The following is a 19,681-nucleotide window of genomic DNA, read 5'->3' as shown; positions in this document are numbered from 1 at the left end:
GAGCAGCAGTGCGTTGCACACGCTTCTTGATTAGACCGGGGTTCGCGCCCGTCACACCAAATACGGAGGATGCGGAAAGGCCAAGGTAATGACCACCACATATTCCAGGCCTTAGTTGCTAATGCTCCTAAAAACCAAATAATAAACAAACAAACAAACTGCGGGGGAAAGCTTCACTACCCAGTTGGTAGAATTTATTCCCAATCTGGAATTTTTTTGGAATTTCGGGAAAACGAGGTCATTTGGTTAAACATCGGGTGGTCCTGCTGGAGGTTTCTTCTGTATAGTTCATCCTGGAGTGTTGCTGGGGTAGGTCCTTTTCGGTGTTATAAATTATTATGCTGGGCCCCTTTCTTTTCGGGGGTGCAGCCTGTAGGCCAAGGGTTTGTATTTTGGGGTTACTAATGATTTTGTTAGCTTCTTCTTTCGTCTCAGTTTCAATGATGACACCAATATTACTTGTCTTCCGCACAGATTTAATTTTGTCATTTTCAGGTCTTATGCTAAATTTGCGACCACTATATTTTTTACTTCCTCACTTGTGTGAAGATCTTCTGTGGAAGTAGGTCTAACAATGACCAGATGTGGTTTTTGTAGAAGAGTTTTCCTTTTGGTTGAGTTTCCTGATTCAGTTGTTTATTCAGGATTTCTGGGAATCCTCAGCACCTTTGCATAGCTAGGGGCGCGCTGTTGCATTTGATTATCCCTACCGTCAAGATATGCTTCAAATTTAGCCACTGCCTTCTCGCGTTCGAGGTGCATTGCAAGTAAAATGGTTTCCAACTTCGCCCATAGTGAAACTATGTCTGTGCGCAGAGCTGTACTGACTCTGCTGTTGGTTGTCTTCATTAAAGTTCTAGTGCAGTTCTCAGGTAGAGAACCTGCTCTAAAACGGAACCTTCAGGTAGAGTGAGATCTAGTGGTGTCTCTTCATCATCATTTTCTCCTTGCTGGGAAGGTCGGTCTTGTAGTTCCTTTTTCGGGGGTGGTGATTCTGCATGCTTCCATTGTTTTGACATTTGTTTAGTTTCAGCAGCTTAGTGATTGGTCCAATTTTCGTGTACGGTGACTAGCCGTGAAAATAAAGTAAAATAAAACTCCTCTTGCTGTTCCTGGAACATCGACAACGTTTCATGTGCACATTGCGTCCTTTTCTTCTTCTGATAAGTGGCCAAAAGCATTGGAACCCATATAGCAGATATTTATATGCAACTGTTGATGGATGACGTTTTTCACAACCCTATAGCTACTGCAACTAGTTCTTTGAGGCTAATAGGTCGATCATTGAGGATTAATGCTTAAATTTTTGCAATCTCTTCTGTTATAGCAGTTGGTTGTTGAGCGTCCTAGTATGTCTTCATCATGCACTAAGGTTCTTCCACATTTGAATTGTTTCAAATGTGGAACAACACAATAACTTGAGTTATTGTGTTGTTCAACACAATAACAATACCTTTGTGCAAGAACACAATAACTTGGGTAGTCTTTTAATTAACAGCAACCCTTTCTTCATGGAGTTTTGGGTATTTTTGGAATGGAATCACTGATCTGCATTCCCCTTTATCCATTGTGAAAGTTCACTTCATTCAGCGCTGCTACAAAGAAAAAAATAATAATTGTGTCAGACAGACACCAAAATCTGTGTGTTTGCTATACAGATTTCGAAGTGTGGAGATGGGGGGAAACCCCTGCTGCCGTCACACAGATTTCAAAGTATGAAAGAAAAAAAAATCATCTTTCTATAAATTTTGGTTGAATACAAATATTTTTCTGAACCGCTTCCCCCCCACGTCTTAAGAGCGCAGTTGTAAAACTGTCTAAGTGCGAGACCTCATCTGAAAAAATGACATTGATTTTCTTGAAAATGTCAACGATGGGCAACTAGCATGGTGAGATCGGCAAATGAACGACTGTACAAGCAAGTTGACAAGCTCTTAGCCTAATTATTTAGGCTAAGAGCTTGGCAACCAGGCACCTCAGAGGGGACCTGATTGAGGTTTATAAGGCTCTGAGAGGAATTAGTAAAATGAACGAAAGTTTAATTCTCACTGTTATAAAGAATTCCAGAACTTGGGGCCATTAGTTCAAATTACAGGAGAAGAGACTAGATTGTAGAAAGTTCTCTTTTAGCTAGCGAGTCGTTTATTTGTAAATAGTTTAGTTGTTGTTGTTGTTTGGTTTTTAGGATCATTAGCAACTAAGGCCATATTGCTCCGGGAATATGCGGTGGTCATTCCCTGACCTTTCCGCATCCTCCGTATTTGGTGGTGACGGACTCGAACCCCGGTCTAATCAAGAAGCGTGTGCTACCACTGCTGCTACTTCCCACCTGGCAACGGAGGCGCCAAATAGTTTAGTATTTTGTAAATATTTGTATAGTTTGTAAATATTTCAGTTAAATATTTTAGTCCTGCTCTTTCGGATGCAACAATATTCCTCGTGCATTATGGAACCCGAAGCAAAATGCCTTTGGCTAAAATCTGTTATTTGGGTACCACTTTGTCTCCGCCCAGTGGGCGTGGTCATAGAACGGAGTGATTGTACGGTCGGGTTCTGTGATTGGGTGATTATTGTGAATGTGTTTTGTTTCTGATTGTTTTATGTCGTCGAGGAGGGGGGGTTACTTAGCTTAGGTAGGGTGTTTATCCCGTCATCTCGCTGTTTTAAAATCAGTAAACGAGTTCCCGATTTTAAAACAGCGGCAAGTGGGGCAGTGGCGTAGCTAGGGTAGGGTCAGTAGGTACATTGTACCCCCTGACGCCGAAATCTGGTATTGTGGTGCTTTTCAGCATTAGGCAATTGGCGCCAAACACCCTAGAATTTCAACCTAGGAGGAAAGGGTGCGGGGCTAAACAGTGAGTGACATCTGCCAATTACTGCCTTCTTCCTGACTTTTAGCCAAAGTATGGAGTGGTACCCAAGGTCTGAATTTTTACCAGGCCTTTTCCTAAGTGACCTGTGTAAAAGCAGGTAAATAATTACATAGGCCATTTCCTGATTGGATATCGATCAGTTCGTTTCGACAGGTCTTTTACGTAGAAAATATTTAACTTATTCCGTCATGCCTCTACATACTATGTAGAAAAGCGTACCTGGCGAGCAAAGCGAGCAGGGGCGGAGCCCCCTAGTAGATATTATATAAATATTAAATATTGGTTGTGAAATAAAATGCTTGATCAGTAAATTGTAACAGCTACCAGGATCCCTTATGCGGGATTCTTGGTCGCCATCTTGGCTAGTTAGGTCAGAGAAGTCCAATAGTTCCTACACACACTGGTCAGACAAGCTGAAACCAGCGTGGCATCCTATGCAATGCCACCTAAGGAGGAATCAGCAAAGGGCAGTGCGGAAATTCCAAAATTGGTTACCACCAACTGCAGTCATGAATTGGGGGGGGGGGGATACTGTTATTCACGGAGTACGCATCACATGCAACAATCAGGTAAGAATATTTATTCATAATGACATATGCCACAAGTTATCTGAAATTTGTTTCCAATGAAGTGTATCCTTTCTTGGCTGCAGTGCGTCCATCTGCGAATAATGGGTTCTTTAATAATGCGCCATGTCACAAGGCCAGAATTGCATACACTGATTTCAGGAACATGAGAATTTAGTCTACTAGAATGCTTCCCCGTTCACCAAATCTCCATACTTTCTACCTCATCTCCAAGGATGAGGTGGAAAGAACTGTTTGGAGTAGAGATTCACAACCATCCAATTTGAAAGAAAATGGAAAGCACTTGAGTTGTTATGGATTGCTTCACTTTGGCACACTTTCGATATCTCATGGAGCCTGTGCAAAGACGAATCCACACTGTTGTCCGGATTACAGGGACATTTATTCGTTAAAAAGACAGTGTATGCAATAAAAGGGGAAACTTAATCTATAACTAATGGTTTTAAATATGGTCCTCGCAAACGTACACTCCCATAATGTGGACTGGAGTCCGTGGACTGCCATAAAAAATTTCCATAATCAGTTATTACATGTTACATTGCTAAATCGATTGTAACAAAACAGTTACAATGGAGCTGTAAACTCTTCTATTCTCGACCGTCCAATGTAAACGCTGAAATATATTTATGTTTGTTCGAAAGTAGTGCAAATTCGAGACAACTCGTTTTGAAGATAAAATATCTTCAGTGTTTTTTTTTTTTTTGTTTTGTTTTGTTTTTTTGAAATTATGTATGCAAAGACATCAGACCAACGACAGTTGATCAAAGAACTAAAGAGAAAATAAATGTCATTTTTAAAAGGAAAATAAAGGAAATATTTATTTCTGTTTTGTCTTTTTAATAACAGATTCTGAATCTGTTATTAAAAAGATAGTATATAAATGGTATATTTGTAGGAAATGCATTGCTCTATAATTCTAGGAAAAATAAAGTAAATAATTTTTAAAAATACAGCAAATATTTTTGGAATTTAAACATTAGTTAAAAGATTGTAATCAATTTTAATAAACCATTACGAATAGTATATACATATTGATATTAAATTAAAATAAAAGCGCTGCTTTATAGGGTTGTTTTACTCTCATTTATTAAAGTTCAAAGACATTGCACCGAGCAATCTTTCCATATGCAATTCTGAACGATATTAAGTCTGATTTTTGGAGGGAGGGTACAGGCCAGCCACCCCTTCTGTATTCCTAAATGTGCATTCAGTATAGTATAAATATAATATTAATATATATTCAATATAGTTAGCTAAGCTCTCCAGGAGCACCTCGTGGAGGTTTCTTTCATGTTCCCATTTCTAAATTAAAAACACCATAGCTTAATCCATTTTAGTGTAGCAGGAAAATTTACATTTCCGTTTACTCTTCGAGAAGGAGAAATACTGTTTCTCTTGTAATGGAGTTTTTTTTTTTTTTTTTTTTTTAAGCGAAAGCCGAAAAGGGAAATCTTACGATTCTTATTTTTAAAGAAGTTCAACGGACTTTTTCAATAATTCCCTTGTGCACCAAACATGAATCTAATAAGAAATGAAAAGCTCATGTGTGGTGGAACGTCTGAATACTGCAATAAAGCACGATATAGTTGGAGCTGCAGTTATTCCACCTCGAGTAGAGGGAGACAGGGCTCAGGAGCTCCTCCATGAATTATTTCTCGTTTTTCAGATCATACAGCGTCCGTTTCGTCTTGGAACACACATCTGAAAACTATGTAATGAACGATACGATGGGGTGGTGACGTGTTGGGTGAGAAATACGATTGCACTTCATATTGCAGTGATCACTAGTGTAATACGTAAGCCATATTCTAATTTACACATTATGATTCTTTAAACCGTAGTTTGAATTCGTGTTCCGATTTGTCAAAGTTGAATCAGATCGGAACGTAAATTTTCACTTAAAAATTACTCGTTTTACGTTTAAAAACTAAAAAAAAAAAATAATAATAATAATAAAGACATTGAAGGTTAAATATATTTATTTCGCAATGGACTCAATTTTCTATAATTAGTCTTACATTTAATAGATGTTTTTGTGATGATTCTCTTATATGTAGATACGATACGACGCGGGCACATACATACGACGTATGTGCCCGATAACCGATCTATTTAGGCAACGATCTTATTATTTTGATGCGCGGTGTATTCTACTCAATATTTTTGGTAGAGAAGGCAGCTGCATATACAATATACCCAGTTACCCTTGCGTGAACAACATATAAACTGTCTGACTTGTAAACCTGTTGTATACGCGTTGTCAGTACTCATGTTTCCGCATTAATTGCAAAGATTAACTGTTGGGTCATTTTAGCGATGATTGCACTTGAAATTCCGTTCCATTCGTCAATTGCCTTTTTCCTTCACCTTTCCTTTTTAGCTGCCATCTACGTTCAGGGATGTTTTCCAGACCTTTTCCACTAAATACACGTTCGAATGACACTAGTGTTTGAACATACATAAGGGAACTCTTCATCTATCTGGTAATACCTGCTAAACGATCACCGACAATCATACCTCTTTGGAAGTCCCTGAGACCTTGTTCCATCCCCACCTCGTTTGCCACCAGGCCAGGTGTAACTAGTTATTGCACCTGCCGCATATAGTCTCTTTCTTTATTTGTAGAAAAATATGGTGTTGGGCCCTTACTATTTTTAATATTTATTTATAATACAGATATTTGAAGTTTGATGCCTATATTTACTGATGATACAAACTTGGACATAGTAGTAAACGACAGTATTCAGGGACTGCTTCTTCAAGATCTGGATAGACTTGAGGTTTAATACTGATAAATACAAAGCGCTGAACTGCATCAACAATCCCTTCATTCGATAGTACTGAATTAAGGAGACTTAGTCAATCGGTAAGACAGGAGGCTCTTTTTTCAAAAACACCTCATCTGAGACTTTTGATATCTACAGAACACTTGGGTTGTTCTTTAAATAACAAGATTCCACTGTCTATTCTACTGTTTTTTATTCTGCTGTCTCTTCTACTGTTTTTAAATTCACAGCAGGAGAATAAACTTTGCCTTCACAAAGAGTTGCTATAGTATTGCACTACTTACAAATAAATGGCATCTCCTAAATGTTAAAATCATATTTATTAAACAATTCGATACGGTGTAAAAGTTTTGCATAATTCCAACGTCACAGAATTAATACAGCGGTTTTTATGCTCACAACAGAAACAAAAAAAAAAAAAAAACACTTTGCATTCATAACGAGTTGCACTAGTATTGCACTACTTATATAAATGACATCTCTTTCAAATAAATCCATTTTCTTTTTATCTCCCATTAATAAAAAGAAGGATATATATATATATAATTTTTTTTGTACTGTTAGTTACTTTCATTTTTCGATTTGTTTCAAATTTTATTGGAAATTTGGCGCAGGAAATTTGAAAATCATCCCTGCTGCTACCCATAGAGTAGTACACGTCTTTGTGACTATCGTGTTTCTTATTCTCTTCTTTCTTTTTCAAAAGAAACTCGTGTAAAATAGCACATTTATAGAACTAGTGGGAGTGGAAAAGCTAGAAACTTTGAATAGTAAACCAACTTCATTGTGAAATTCGAATCTTCGTATCGTTGGCAGTGCCTTGCCACTTTTTCACTTTTCAAATAGTTGCGATGGGAATAAGCGGTTTCAGAGCGCCTGAACAGATTTTAGGGCTCAGTATTATTCAGAGAAATCCGTACAAACAGTTTCAAAAACCATTCAAAGTAAAAAGTTTCTACATTTAGTAGAAATTATTATAGTATAATTATTATCAACCCTTCAGTATTCATGGATGACAATAGTCATCCATGGAATTTTAAATTGGTGTCAATAAACGGTATCTGCACTTGCAGTTATGCATCTCTCTCCCGGGTGCCCCCTCATTTAGTTTTAACCCAAGCACGGTACTAAGTACTATAGGTTCTAATACCTCTCGTGTTTGGGGTTCACATAAAAAAAAATACCTTTCAATCTTTAGCTAATTTATTTATTTCTGTATGAATCAAGGTCAGCTGGCGTAGTTTTCTAAATAATTTCCACACAATTTCCAAATTGGCTTGGATGACAATTATCCAAGTGACTAATAACTTTACAATTGTTCTCTCCATTTCTATTTCGCATTGCTGCATTCCAGTTTGCTGTTGATTCCCACCTTTGTGTACGCACAAAAAAAAAAAAAAAAAAAAAAAACCAAAACTACCCCACATCATATTCCTATTTAATATTTTTTTATATTTTCTCAAATTACTCTCTAGCTGAAAGTAAATTTAAACATTTCAATCAGATATCTTCGCACACGCCTAATTTCCAATCGCTGTAATTTGCCGAACTGGTCTTCATGGTGCAGTTCCATTAGATTCACATCCTTCTTAAAATGAGGGTGCCAGATCTGTACGAAGTACTTAAAATGCTGAGTAACCATTGCCTTATGCAACAGCGTAACATGAGCTTTCCTAGCAGGCTGTCAGACTGTACAGTTACCCCTATGTATGGGCGTTTAATGGCGCATAAGCTACTATGGCTATAATGCAACCCCTATGTATCTTTTTTGTTCTCCACGAATTTTGTGTGGTACCACCCAAATGGTGTGCTGTTCGGGGATTATTACTGCCCAGATGCAGTACCTTGCATTTATCACAGTTAAAACTAAATTGTCACTTAACCCATCTGTCCATTGTTCTAGGTCGTGTTACAGTAGCAAACTCCGCTGCACCCTCACTAACTTTTGTCAGCCACCACCTCGGCGGGGATGATTGAACAAACAGTTCCCTTTATAAATTTCCGTTCCACTGCACCCTGTTTGAAATGCACCCATTACAGCAGTTGCAGGACGCAGACTGATTCTTGCTGTAAGCACTTCAGCTTCTAGGGGTTGATAAATTCTGCCATGATTTCAGTTTTGCTATTACGCTGCGATCTAGAGGAACGCTTATTGGAGGAAGAGCATAGCTACAAAGCACTGGCAAACTTTGCACAAGATCTTTTTCACAGAAGGTATACTCTTCCGCCCCCACAGCCACAATAGCGTTTCTCAGGCCCACAATATATGACTTTGCAAACAACCATATAAGGTGCACGGACAGTCACCATCAAGACAATCCACAAAGGGATTGCATCCCAGGAAGAAACAGCATTAAAAAAAAAAACACCCGGACTCCACAAACTCGGATCCAACAAATGGACCCAGGATTCAATAACTAATGACCATGACTCCAGATAGAGACATAAGTACAGACTGAACTAAATACCCACAACTACGGACCTGACTAAGGCACCTGTCCTGCTGCCAAGTGACAACCACAGACAGGAACCTACACACGGATGGGACAACAAGGACCTGACTCAAGCAGACATGCATCCGCCAGGCCATATGGCGACCTGTGCCGGCTCCCTTGCCGGGCACACTTTCCTCCCTTTCCTGGCAGAGGGGGAGGCGACAGCCTTCTTGTTGCCTTCCCCCTGCCATCCAACATCTTTCTCTCTGGTGGGGCATGGGCATGCCCCACTGGCACATGCTGGGGTCGTCTACTCTATTGACCCCAGTCTTTCCTAGCTATTCCCCCCCCTAGCCTTCAGTCTCCTCCCCTCTCTATCTCTATGCCAGCGCAAGACCCACACCAAAATTCTAGCTTCTCTAAATTATTTCGCCCTCTCCTCGGCCATTAAATTTTCAAATGCAACCCCTTAAAACCGGGAAACATGTATGTGATCAACATACAACGTGCGAATTTTTTTTTTTTTTTTTTTTTTTTAAGGTCCTAGCCACTGAAATCTCAGGAAATTAGGTGGCAGGACCTGCCAGAGTAAATTAATTATAATACTGGTGTACCTCGTCTGCCTCCACGGGGCGAAAGTGGGGCAACGTTGGGCCTCAGTAGGGGTCCAGCGGCTAAATGACCAGATGAACAACGGTACACGACACTACATATGAACAATATCCACACACTTTTAAATCTCTGGCATTTCCAGCAAACTGGTACACCCATCACAATGTAAACAACGCGGAGATGGGGGAAACCCCTGGTGCCGTATGACCCTAAATACACTTTACACTTTACACTTTACGCTGCGATCTGCTGAAGTGCGCGCACATTTTCCGGTTGGTGAATAAAAACTTCAAGATATCCTCTGTCACCTCGAATCGGTTTCGAATTTCTATTATACAGATTCTGCTTTGAGAAACCGTAGTATTATTTGAATGAAATCACAAATGTAGTATTTGTGTTTTTTAAAATACCTTACCTTAAAATTATTCTTTACCTGGCTAAAGAGTTTCTATACGCATCGAGTACATACTCTTATCATCAGCAAGAACGCTCCAAGCCATTCTTCCCTCAAGTGATAGTTTTTACTATTCATCGTTTATATAAATGATGTTCCAAGTTACGTATTTGCACCACAAGGCCCCGTGGCACTTTTGCTCACGATGCCAGTCTGTGAGCTACCATCTCGAATTTCACTGATGAACAATGACTTTTCTGGACAAACTACATCTGTGAGCAGTTTCGAATGGTTTGTTTTCGAATTCGTTATTTACTCATCTTAAGTCTTAAACTAACCACCAGTACTCAATCAATCGCTCCCAATACAAGGGTGACCAGGTTAATGATTTCGACATCATGTTTTTCAGCAACGATCGCTTTGACAGAAACATTAATCAAATCATTAGAAAAGCATTTAAACTGACATGCTTCATTAAGAGACATGCAGTACTACTGTATAGCGCAACGGTCACTCCCATCCTCGAGTTCGGATCAGTAGTTTGGGAATCCATATAGCAAACCCACCTGGACAAGATAGAAGCAGTTCAACGGAATTATATAAAGAACGTTTATTCCAGAAACCATTATACTACTGTATAATCTTTCATGAATCACTCTGTGTGATACTTGCATCATAAACCTCTGTGTTTAAAAATTATTCAAAAGTAAAATTTCATTTTTCTCTCAAATAATCTCTTCAATCTCCATGAAATACTCAAGAGTCTGCTTTCACGTACCTCGAAGGGCGCCTGATATTTCTCTACGTTTCATATCCACCTCCCATATGGACATTCAAAAAATAGGCTTTTTTGACACTCATTTGACTCATCTTGATGAGAAGTTTGTCAATTAGCATTACTGGACGGACTCCTGTTCCATTTTATGCACTTTAATTGGATGACTTTTTTAATAGCAAAAAAACATAATACTAATAATAATACATAAAGTAAATAGTTTTTTTTTTTCAAATAAAATTTATATAATTAAATATTCTTTGAAAAAGTATAATTAATTTTAATATACCATTCAATATGCTGCATTAATATTAAATATTAGATACCAGAAAAACGTTAATTTATAACGTTATCTAGTAGCAAAACGCCGTTTTAACTGGCAATCGTTACGAGGAGTTAAACTTAGGTTTTATTGGGTTGGGTTGCAAAATCCCTTAATTACTAAATTAAAAAAAAAAAAGTGCATTTCATCGAGCATAGAAAATTCCAGCAACGAATCTGATCTTAATTCAATTCAATTAACTAATTAAAAGCGGCAATGAATTACTAAAGACTGGCAATGTCCAATGATCATCGAACACTAAACCACCGCTTTTCACGCACAACTATAAATATGTTCATAGGCCTTCAAGGAATTATTATTATTATTATTATTATTTATTAATTAAAGTGGTCCCAACCAACCAATGACAACCCGGATGTCTCTTACACATAAGTTAGCAGTACTTTGATATGCTCCCTCTTCTGTTTGCTCAAGTACAGAGAGGGGAAAAACTGCCATGACCAAAAAAAGATTGATAAGAACAAACCGAGAATAATCAAATTACATAAAAAATAAATACATATATACAGGAACTCCCCGACTTACGTAATATGCGACTTACGGAAATTCGACTTCACGTAAGGTTTTGCCGGCCGGTGCAAACTTAAAAAAAAAAAAAAAAATCGTGGAAACGTATTTTGCACCCCGTAGGAATAAATGGAGGTATCGTTTAAATATTGTAATTGGAACCCAATAACACTTTTTTTTTTATGTAATTCGTTCCAAGTCCTTGGAAGTTGAAAATTTCGCTATATAACTAAGCTATTTATCTCTCTAAAAGGTCATTTTTGTGATGTAAATTGCACTGCCTTTTCATCGTTATCATATGTTCCCGTTATAAGAATCAATTTTGAACGCCTTTGTGGTATTTTTCTAAAGCACGTTTCTGGGGGTCACGACCATAAAATGAAAATAATTTGCACTTTCCGGTTTATTGGGCTTTTCTGTTAGCGCATCTAATTATAAACGGGTAGTAAACTCGATCATATTGCATTTGCAATAATACCGATAACTGAAATTGTGTGGGTTTTTACGCTGTTATAGTGAAATGTGTTCTCCCCTCACTGAAATCTTCAATCATATAAAAAATAAATTTTCAGAAAATTCTCTTCATTCCTATTTACGTATTACAATGATGAAGGGAAAGCGACCAACGAAAAGTGCAAGTGGTGGTAGTGCCAGCAAACGAAATAAAATTGATTTAGAAATGAAGATGAAAATGATTAAGAAGTACGAAGCAGGACAAAGTTTGTCATCTTTTGCAAGGGAATTGGGTCTCGATGCTTCAACAGTGAATACTATTTTAAAGGATAGTGCGCGTATAATAGAACATGTGAAAGGATCGACATACTTAAGATCAACAGTGATCACAAAACAGCGTTCAGGTGGGAAATCAGATTCAGAAGCGAGTGCCCGTGAGTCTAATAACCATTCAAGCAGAAGCAACAAGTATTTATAAAGATATTAAGGATAAGTACGGCGAACTCCAACCCAAGTTCATGGCAAGCAACGGGTGGTTTAATAGGTTCAAGCATCGCGCTGGTTTCCATAACGTTAAAGTTAAGCGGTGAAGTCGCTAGTGCCGATTCTGCAGCTGCAGAGAAATTTTGTGATATGTTGGAAAAAATTATTGATGAAGACGGCTATTCAACGCAGCAAATGTTTAACGTTGACGAGACTGCTCTGTATTGGAAAAAAATGTCGGATCGAACATACATTGCGAAAGGAGAAAATACAATGCCAGATTTCAAGACGTCAAAAGATAGGTCCCCGCTTTTGCTTGGGGCTAATCAGGAGCGGATTAAGGTCGGTTGAGGCCCCGGGCGCAGAAGAAAATATTGGGCCCCTTAAAAAAAAGAGAGAGACAGGGAAAATAAAAATACATGTTAAAAATACAATAAAAAATATTATGTACTATTAATGTTTTATTTCCAATAAAAATTTGAATATAATATATGTATAATATAATAGCATAATAATAATCACAAAGTTTCGAACTAATATGTTCAACTAATTTGTTGGGTTTTGCGTGGGCCCTTCAGAAGTCGGGGCCCAGGGCGCGCGCCCGGTGCGCCCGCCGTTAAATCCGCCTCTGGGGCTAATTCAAGGGCTAATTACAGATTAAAACCACTGCTTGTGTACCATTCTGGAAATCCTCGTGCCTTTAAGGGCATCAATAAAGCAACCCTACTCGTGCATTACCGATCGAACCAGAAAGCATGGATAACAATATCTCTCTTTGAGGATTGGTTTAAATGCTGCTTCATTCACGAGGTTCAAAAATATTGTAAAGACAACGACGTTCCTTTCAAGGTTTTGTTTCTATTAGATAATGCTCCTGGACACCCTACGCATCTAGATGATTTCAATTCGAACGTGAGAGTCATAATTCTACCGCCAAACACGACTTCACTTATCCAACCTATGGATCAGGGTGTTATTTCGAATTTAAAAGCATACTATTTATGAACATTTGCTCAGGCATTGTCTGCAGTAGACAAAGAGAAAAAATTTACGACAAGAGACTTTTGGAAATCTTACAATATTTACCACGCCATCTTAAACATTAATAAGGCCCTGGCGGAAATTTTATAAAAGTTGTTTAAATGGCGCATGGAAGAAAATATGCCCACAGTACCTAAAAGGCTTCGAAGGATTTGAAAAAAGACGAATCATATGAAGAGGGTACACGTAAGATTTTAAAGATTGCAGAGCTACTTCACTTGGAAGTTGATGCCAAAGACGTGGAGGAGTTAATAGAGAAAGAAGAGAAGGAATTATCTAACGAAGAACTTATTGACTTGTAGGCAGCGATAGTGAAAGACGAAAATGCTGTCGAAGCTCAAGATGAACAAAATGAGGAGCCGAGACGCTTCATCGCCAGAGAGATGGCAATGGCATTTCGTGAAATTGCATCGGCAATGGCGAGGTTTCAGAAGATGGATCCTGACAGCGAATGATTCTTAAAAGTTAACAGAGGAGTGATTGTTTGCTTGCTACAAAGAACTCTACGATGAAAAGAAAAAAGCCACCATCCAATCATCCATTAACATGTTCTTTCGTAAGGTTGAGCGGCTGACCACTTCTAAATCTCCACAGCCCTCAACCTCCGCAGGGGCGTACTTATCAGCTGAAGACGTCGATTTTGGCAACTATGCTCGAGAAGTAAAACTTACTGACGTTATGCCAGTCTCATGTTTTTGTAATTTTATAATTTTGAATTTTTTTTTAAATTGCACGCTTTTGTAATTTTCCTGCACATGAGATAAATACCATAAATAATTCTATTTACACGTTCGTCGAACATTTCTTTTTTGATTCAATCAATTCAGCGAGCACAGTTGCGAGCACTGTACAAGCATGGGGGAAATTCCGACTTACGTAGCGTTCCGCGGAACGCAACCGTTACTAAGTTCGGGGAGTTCCTGTAATTAAATTTCAGACAAAGTCCAAACTTCATTGTAAAGAGCTACATCTGTTCACAATCTGTTGGAAAGCCAGCAGCGCAAGATGCTGCCGAGAATAGAATTGCCAGCACAAGGAGCTGCTGGAGTTGCGGTGGATACAGCAGACTAGTGCCTCCACCAAAGCAAAGCCTTTAAGAACGATTTCACAGAACTTTAGATAATTCCGCACTACACCATATCGCATTAACTATCCAAGGAATAGCACAATCAAGGCCTTCAAGGAATAGTACGATTTTGAATGCAACGCTTCTAGTACGAAATTATCATAGGATATCACCTAAGCAATTGGGATATGCGTGACATTTAAACAGCACTTTAAGATCCTTAAGTCGACGATTGGTTATGTATCTGCAAATGGAAGAGGGTTGGTGCTGAATTCGTCACGAAACGATCCGGAAGCCTCCAAAGGTAATGGAACGTGACAAGAAGAGTCTGCAAAGGATCATGCTTGGAATTCACGTCGACGTTGTCGAAGCACATATATGTTCTTCGTCAGACAATTGGGACACATATAAGCACCAGTAGAGTGTTCTACATGATATGGGTGACCACGGTCGCGCACAAGCCACTAATCACTCCGGATGATATCAGACGTTGTCGAGCTTGATGGAAAGGCCCGCCGTTCTAGGCCGTATACCACCTGGAAAACTGGTCTACCAGTCTGATGGACGTGCCTGGTTTATGGCGGTTGCCGTGAGAAAGCTACCTGCTGGGCTGTATCGTCCTGACAATAAAGTTTGGTAGAGTTAAGAGCGATGGTTTGGTTTGGGAACATTAGATGGTTTGGAAAAAATCATGAATGTCCATTTCTATCTGGAGAATAATGCATTACCTACGCACATCCAGGGGAGGATAACGCTTCATGCCATAATGCTCAGATTATGACAGACTAGTTTGAGGACATGGACGACGAAGAGTTGGACTAGCCAGCCCGGAAACCTGACCTCAGTCCTATAGAGAACCTCTGGGATGAATCTGATCGTCGGGTAACTGTCAGGTGAGATTGCCTAAAAAACAGAGATGAACTGGTTCCTCCTTTGAAATATCTGAGAAAATTGCAAAAAAAAAAAAAAAAAACTAATGGCGAGTGTTCCGTATAGACCACAAGCTGTTATAAAGGCTGAAGGTTTCCTCACACATTATTTTTCTGTAAATGAAGGTTATTTTTAGATATGCACGTACCGGATATTAATGGTAAGGCAGTGTGTGTGCATTTAACAAATGGTGACAATATTAAATTAAATATTAAATGTTTAGTAAAGTTGACTTTAATTCATCAGGTCAGATATTTTTATTAAGATTTATCTATTTTTTACTTTCAGTAAAGCCACTTAGTGTCAAATTAGAACCATATAAAAAGCCCTTATCAGCCAAACAAGAAATCGAAATCACGTGTACCTCTACTGGTTCCCGTCCCGCTGCCATCATCACGTGGTGGAAGGGCAGCAAAGAACTCAAATCAAGCCGCGAGGACACGAGGAATGCTGACGTAACCAGAAGTGTTCTGCGTTTGACTCCTACCGTCGAAGACAATGGCAAACATTTCACGTGTCGTGCTCATAATACTTTAATTCCCAACAGTGCTTTAGAGGAAGGCTGGAAGCTGGAAGTTCATTGTAAGTCCAACATTAAATAATTAGGATCATATTCTAAGCATCTGTAGGGATTTTCTTTAGTAGATTTGGGGAATCAGAATATATTTTTTTGTTTTTCAATGTAACTTTATTGGTGTAGCATACAATGAACACAAAATACACCTTTTCATGAATCCATCATGGACAAGTCCATTGATGGATCCATTTAGACAAATCTGTAACAGTTGCAAAGTTGTGTGCTAATAAATTCATGACGGGATGATGAATATTTATTTGTTCATATGTGCGCATGAGTATCAACAAATGACGTCACCGCCAAGAGAAAGTTCAGCGCCACGGCGCGGCAGTTACGAAAACCAACCACCAAGGTACGCTTTATTGTAATTTCAGCTTTATTTAGTTTATTAAGAGAATTGCTCGTGCACCAAAATGTCACTAGACATTTTTTTATGTTGACTGCTCTTTTTTATACATTTTCGCACTATCCGTTCAGCGTTATCATAGGTGGAATAGAAATAAAAAATCATAACTGGATGAAGGTTGAAATTTAATGTATAAGAAGCAAAGCGGAAGAAGGTGACCCTAGAAATGTTATCGGATTTCTTCGTAAAGCTTTTAATGGTCTTCCGTATTTTATTGACAGCACTGTAATTAGGAAGTTTATTCGAAGCGGCGCAATCGATTGCTAAAAAGGCCCCGGTTCATTTCCAGCCTACCTTAACTTTATTAACACAAATGACTCTTGTCTTGAAGACTGAATTTGATACCGTGTACTTACTCTTGGGCATCTGCAAGTGACAGTTTTTGAAAGCCAACTGAACTCTTTTGCATATAACTACGTGGTGAAGGTTATAGGATTTCGCTAATATAATAATAGAAAAACAGGTAAGGTAAAATTTTTGGTTATGAACTGTTTCTGTATTATATTTTTTATTACCATTCCTGATTATATTTTAAATAAGCTGAAGAAATTAAATAAAAAGGCCATTTATTATTACGTTAGTTAACCAGTTTCAACAGTTCATTACTTAGGGGTCGTTAGCACTGTTCATTATTTTTCACACCATGCGCAAACAAATTGAATATCAATTGCTTACTAACGTTACCATGCCTTGCGAACAAACAATTTTATTACGTTTAAATATAATGTATAGCTCAAGTCAAAATATTAGTGAACCATTAACTTGGATGAAGAGTGGACAACGTGTTACAACTTAGCAGATAATAGAAAAAAGGAGTAAGAAAATCTTCTGAATTGTATTATATAAGAAACATCAACACCACACAGATGCAGTCATCTGCTCTGTCGTTGTGATGTTATTCCATTGAACATGCTTCTCTCCGTTTACAGAATTCTTATCCTTTTGTTGGTGCTTTGATGATGATCGCAATATAGAACAAACGCTTTTTTTCTGATGGTTTCGACATCCTCCAAAAAAACTCCGAGCCATCAGTGTAAAAAATAAACAATGATATTTTCGCAGCTACTTCCTTTGATAACTCTTTTTGACGATTCAAGAAACTATGAATGTCCCTGCAAATAGTCCATCAACATCTTCATGAAAAGACACGCTTGTGCATCTGCTGTGTCCATTATCACTTCGAGTCGAATAGTGACGATCAGTACTTGTAAGAGAACATTCTTTTCGATACAGATGGCACCAGTTGTTTCGTGTTTTTCTTTCTTTTTTTTTAAAGAAAAGAGTCGAGGAAAACATCAACAGGTTGTTTGTCTGTAGATCTATTGAAGAAAAATTTTTGTCACTGAAGACCAAAACAAAAAACAGTCAGCTCATCAAACACTAAAATGACTTAGATTATGATGAATACTTTTCCAGATGCTTTATACGAAACAAAGTTTCAAATATTGATTACTCTCTCTAAGTATACCAAGTGTTTTTTATCTCCAGATAATACTTCTCTATAAAACTGTTTGATATCGAGCTATAAAGAAGATTGAAACGCTGAATTCGTGTACACATGGTCACAACTACCCACTATATTGCAGAAAATACCTGACGATATGGGTAACTTTGAAACAGATGGATTATTTATACAGCGTTGAGACATTTAGTTTATTGCCATTTTAGAGCACCAGAGACTGAAAAGAGTATTTGAAGAGAATGTTATGTTCAGTGTATTAAGGTACTTTGCTTAAGAAATGTGTTTCTACTAGACTTTTCTCAATGAGGTTTAAGAGCCTTTGTAATTTAACAAGTTACAAAAGAATAATTCTTTAGCAAAGTGTGAATTGAGTCATAGATTCTCCACTGTATTTGATTGACTTGAGTATTATCAAAATTACCTTTTGTATTTTGTATTTATTATAGGATTTATATTTCTTTTGTTTATTACTAACTTTTATTGTATTTATAACCGATTTTATATATTATTAAATGTTATATAATGTACTGGTATTTGTACTTAAACAGAACGAAGCAATGTGCCACTTTTGAAACGAGCTCTCATTGCCTATAGCAAATACGACTTCGGCAAAATTCTAGTTACCATCAGTGATCTTTTAAACTGGGGATGAACTTAGTTGGTCTCAGTTGTTGGGTTTTAGGACCATCTGCGACTAAGGACATGTTGCTCCGTGTGTACTGTCTGTAAATTGCACCCGTGAGGTCGATTTTCTGTTTGCTGGATGAAAACCCGAGTTTTTCGGGAGAAAAAACCATGCTACTCTCGCCTAAGACCGGCTGATCTCAGAGAAAGGTGTTAGGATTCACTTAACACCTATCTCTTAGGATGTTAGATGAACTCTTAAAAACTGAAATTCTCTTAATTTTTTCATGGCGTTTAGTTAACATAAGATTGCTTAGGTGGTTTTTAATGCATGCTACTATTGACTTTAAAAATGTAATTTAATTTTGATGCTGGAGAAGGCGAAATTATTATATTTTTATTCATGTCTTGCAGACTCACCTCAGGTAACGCTACAGCTGGGAAGCACCTTCAAGAAAGGCGAAATCCAAGAAGGAAACGATGTTTATTTTGAGTGCAACATCGTGGCTAATCCTTGGGTGTCCGAGATCACGTGGTACTTCAACGAGCAGGAGCTACGCACGAATACGTCGTCTGGAATTGTCATCAGCAATCAATCTCTGGTGCTACAGAAGGTGCGCAGGACAAGCAGAGGAAATTACAAATGCGCAGCAACAAATAGCGAAGGACAAGGAAGAAGTTCCGAAATCTACCTTAGAATAAGATGTACATATACCCTCGCTATCCTCTAAAAGGCAATTAGGAGTACTTTATGTTTCTAGGTCATTAACGTGTTTCGTCTCTAGCTAGACTATTCAGTATGAATTGGGTAATAGTAGTCCTATGATTTCACCTAACGCCTGTTCAGAAGTATCGAACATTTAATTAACCACTAATATTCTTAAAATGATAGAATGATATGGAATTAAAATTATTTTATGATACCGCTGATCTTTAGGTTAGGTATAGACCGTTTAGGAACGTTTTATCCTGTTGACTGTATCTGCAATCTGGCGTATAATTATAATATTATTTTATAAATAATATAATTATACGCTATTGATCAATATCAAAATGTCTGTGAGAGTAAAGTACTTCATAGAATGCACGCAGTGTATATTTTTCTTGATATTCACTTTATGTTTGGATCATTGTGTTTTATGCTATTCTTTAAATTGGCCAACTTTTGGTTTACTCTGGGTAATTCGTTCCACTAATGAAAAAAAAAGTGCAAACTAAAATTTTCACCGATTACTGTGGGACAATATTTTAAATAGTAGGATAACGTGCCTGGAAGTTAACAGAAACTTAGTGAAAATAAAGTTTTCAAAATTAATTCTACAGAAGT

General features: G+C 37.9%; 1 protein-coding gene across 3 annotated transcripts in view; it reads left to right on the top strand.

Moving 5' to 3' along the window:
- The window catches only part of LOC150080059 (protein turtle-like), an 886,305-nt gene that overhangs the window by 815,564 nt on the left and 51,060 nt on the right, over nt 1-19,681 (top strand). For all 3 annotated transcript variants that reach the window (XM_090381137.1, XM_090381139.1, XM_090381138.1), the window contains 2 exons: nt 15,574-15,867; nt 18,769-19,059. In XM_090381137.1, coding sequence (XP_090237263.1) covers nt 15,574-15,867; nt 18,769-19,059 — 585 coding nt within the window. The remainder of the gene's footprint in view (nt 1-15,573; nt 15,868-18,768; nt 19,060-19,681) is intronic.

Source organism: Mastigoproctus giganteus, chromosome 9 (assembly GCF_048544385.1).
Source record: "Mastigoproctus giganteus isolate SK-2022 chromosome 9, ASM4854438v1, whole genome shotgun sequence".
In the NCBI taxonomy this organism is placed as follows: domain Eukaryota; kingdom Metazoa; phylum Arthropoda; class Arachnida; order Uropygi; family Thelyphonidae; genus Mastigoproctus; species Mastigoproctus giganteus.
This window is presented reverse-complemented; position numbering and strand designations above follow the sequence as displayed.